The sequence below is a fragment of the Diospyros lotus genome, chromosome 13 (assembly GCF_014633365.1).
Source record: "Diospyros lotus cultivar Yz01 chromosome 13, ASM1463336v1, whole genome shotgun sequence".
In the NCBI taxonomy this organism is placed as follows: Eukaryota; Viridiplantae; Streptophyta; class Magnoliopsida; order Ericales; family Ebenaceae; genus Diospyros; species Diospyros lotus.
Genome location: NC_068350.1, coordinates 37,930,542 through 37,932,369, shown reverse-complemented (window position 1 = coordinate 37,932,369; position 1,828 = coordinate 37,930,542). Strand labels below are relative to the sequence as shown.

Genomic DNA, 1,828 nt, shown 5'->3' with positions numbered 1-1,828 from the left:
CTAGTGAATTGACTTGAACGTCGGAGTGATCATGGGGGAACGAGTCCCTAACTCCATTTTGCAAGTACTTGATCTGAGACAGAAGAGGGTGATCGACTCTGCATCATCATTTTTGGTGCTTATCGTGGGGCCAAGGCATTTTCTTTTTGTCTCCCCAATACATTTTTTCTTAACGTTCAAGTTCTCTCAGTTTTGATGGCAACAAGTAGACATCAATCTCGAGCTGTTGGCGGTAACCCCGTCCCAGAACCGAGTCAGAATAATCCTCTAAGGAGCCAATAGGGGAGGGAGTGTAGTTTGAATAATCCTCCACCCCCACCCTATTGGATTCCATTTTTGGAGAATCAAGTTCAGTGTCTAACAGAGTTGCTCATCGACTTCCTGGTCCATCAGCACCAGTAAGCCCATTATTCTCAAGTGGGGGGAAGGCAGAAGCCTCCATTAGAGGAAGGATCTTGTTAGTGTGAGGCAGAGCCTTGAGGACATAGACAGAAAGATGGACACAGGGAAGTCGAAGAATCTTCTAGTATGTCGTACGCATAATATCAAGAAAAGAGGCTGCGTTAGTTAGAGAAGGAGATAGTGGCATTAAAGCCGAAGTAGGGAGAATCTTATGGCATGGCCGCGAACCAGCCTCTTAGTCTAGAGATTATGGCTGTGGTGCCGCCCGAGCGTCTTCACATTCCAGTTATCAAGCCCTATGCGGGTATTACTGACCCAATGGATCACCTGGATCTCTTCACCTCTCATATGATGGTGCAGGATACGTCCGATGCAATATGGTGCAAAGTCTTCTTGGTTACACTGGAAGGGCATGCGTGCGCCTGGTACTCAAATCTGACCCATCACTCAATAGCCAACTTCACACAGCTTCGGAATAAATTTTTGGCCCATTTTGTGCCTCTTTGGAGGCATTAGAGATCTACTATGGCTCTCGTCAGCCTAAAGCAGAACCAGGGTGAATCCTTGAATGATTTCGTCTCAAGATTTAATATGGAGGCATTGACCATTGAGAACTTCGACCATAGTGTCGCAATGGTGGCATTTTAGAATGCCCTAAGGCTCGGCCCTTTCGCTTAGTCATTGGCCAAAACTCCCTCGCTCACATTTACAGATATTCTTAGCTGGGCAACGAAGTATATCAATGCTGAAGAAAGTTATGCAGGCGAAAAGAGGCAAATACACTGAGAAGAATGAGAAAAAAAGATATTCTGAAGAGAATAAGAGTGAAGGTAGAAGGGAGGATCGCAAAGAGAAGCCCTATCCTCGGTGGGAATTGAGTGGTTTCACTCCCCTAAATGCTTCTAGAGTGGAGATCCTTGCTACTATTGAAGGTAATGATTATCTAAAGAAACTACTGCTTATGAGGGCACCATCCAATAAGAGGAATAGGAATAAATATTGTCGCTTCCATCGGGATTATGGCCACGATACAAAGGAATGCCACCAGTTAAAAGAAGAGATTCAAGAGCTTATTAATCAGGGTTTCCTTAGGAGTTTTGTAGCTAGAGAAATGGATCCCCAAAAGGGGCGAGAGCGGAGTCCTCATCCCAGGCGAGATCTAGAGAAGGAGCAAGATTGCGTTTAGAATTCACCCTGGAGGGAGAGATCGCCACAAGAGGGAGAAGATCATCCATAACCCCCAGTGTTCCATATCCTCGCAGTAGGGGAAGTCCCGGACGTGAGAGGCGAGGGGGATTCGATAGTGGGCTGAACTTCGGGGGTAAGGAGGTCGAGGAGAGGGGAGACGATATCCTTTTCAGATAACAACCTCTTGAGGTATCCTAGCCGAAACGATCCGCTTGTGATAACAACAAAACTTAGAGAG

At 46.2% G+C, this 1,828-nt stretch overlaps 1 protein-coding gene across 1 annotated transcript; it reads left to right on the top strand.

The window, feature by feature from the left end:
- The first annotated feature begins 618 nt into the window (after positions 1-618).
- On the top strand, positions 619-1,588 carry LOC127788227 (uncharacterized). Its single transcript, XM_052316337.1, has 3 exons — positions 619-827; positions 942-1,029; positions 1,115-1,588. The coding sequence occupies exons 1-3, from the start codon at positions 619-621 to the stop codon at positions 1,586-1,588; spliced, it is 771 nt and encodes a 256-aa protein (XP_052172297.1).
- The last annotated feature ends 240 nt before the right edge of the window (positions 1,589-1,828 follow it).

Coding starts and splice junctions, on each gene's coding strand:
- LOC127788227 (XM_052316337.1), top strand. CDS start 619: ATGGCCGCGAACCAGCCTCTTAGTCTAGAGATTATGGCTGTGGTGCCG. Junction 828..941: donor GAAGGGCATGCGTGCGCCTG/GTACTCAAATCT, acceptor GGCTCTCGTCAG/CCTAAAGCAGAACCAGGGTG. Junction 1,030..1,114: donor TTGAGAACTTCGACCATAGT/GTCGCAATGGTG, acceptor TCACATTTACAG/ATATTCTTAGCTGGGCAACG.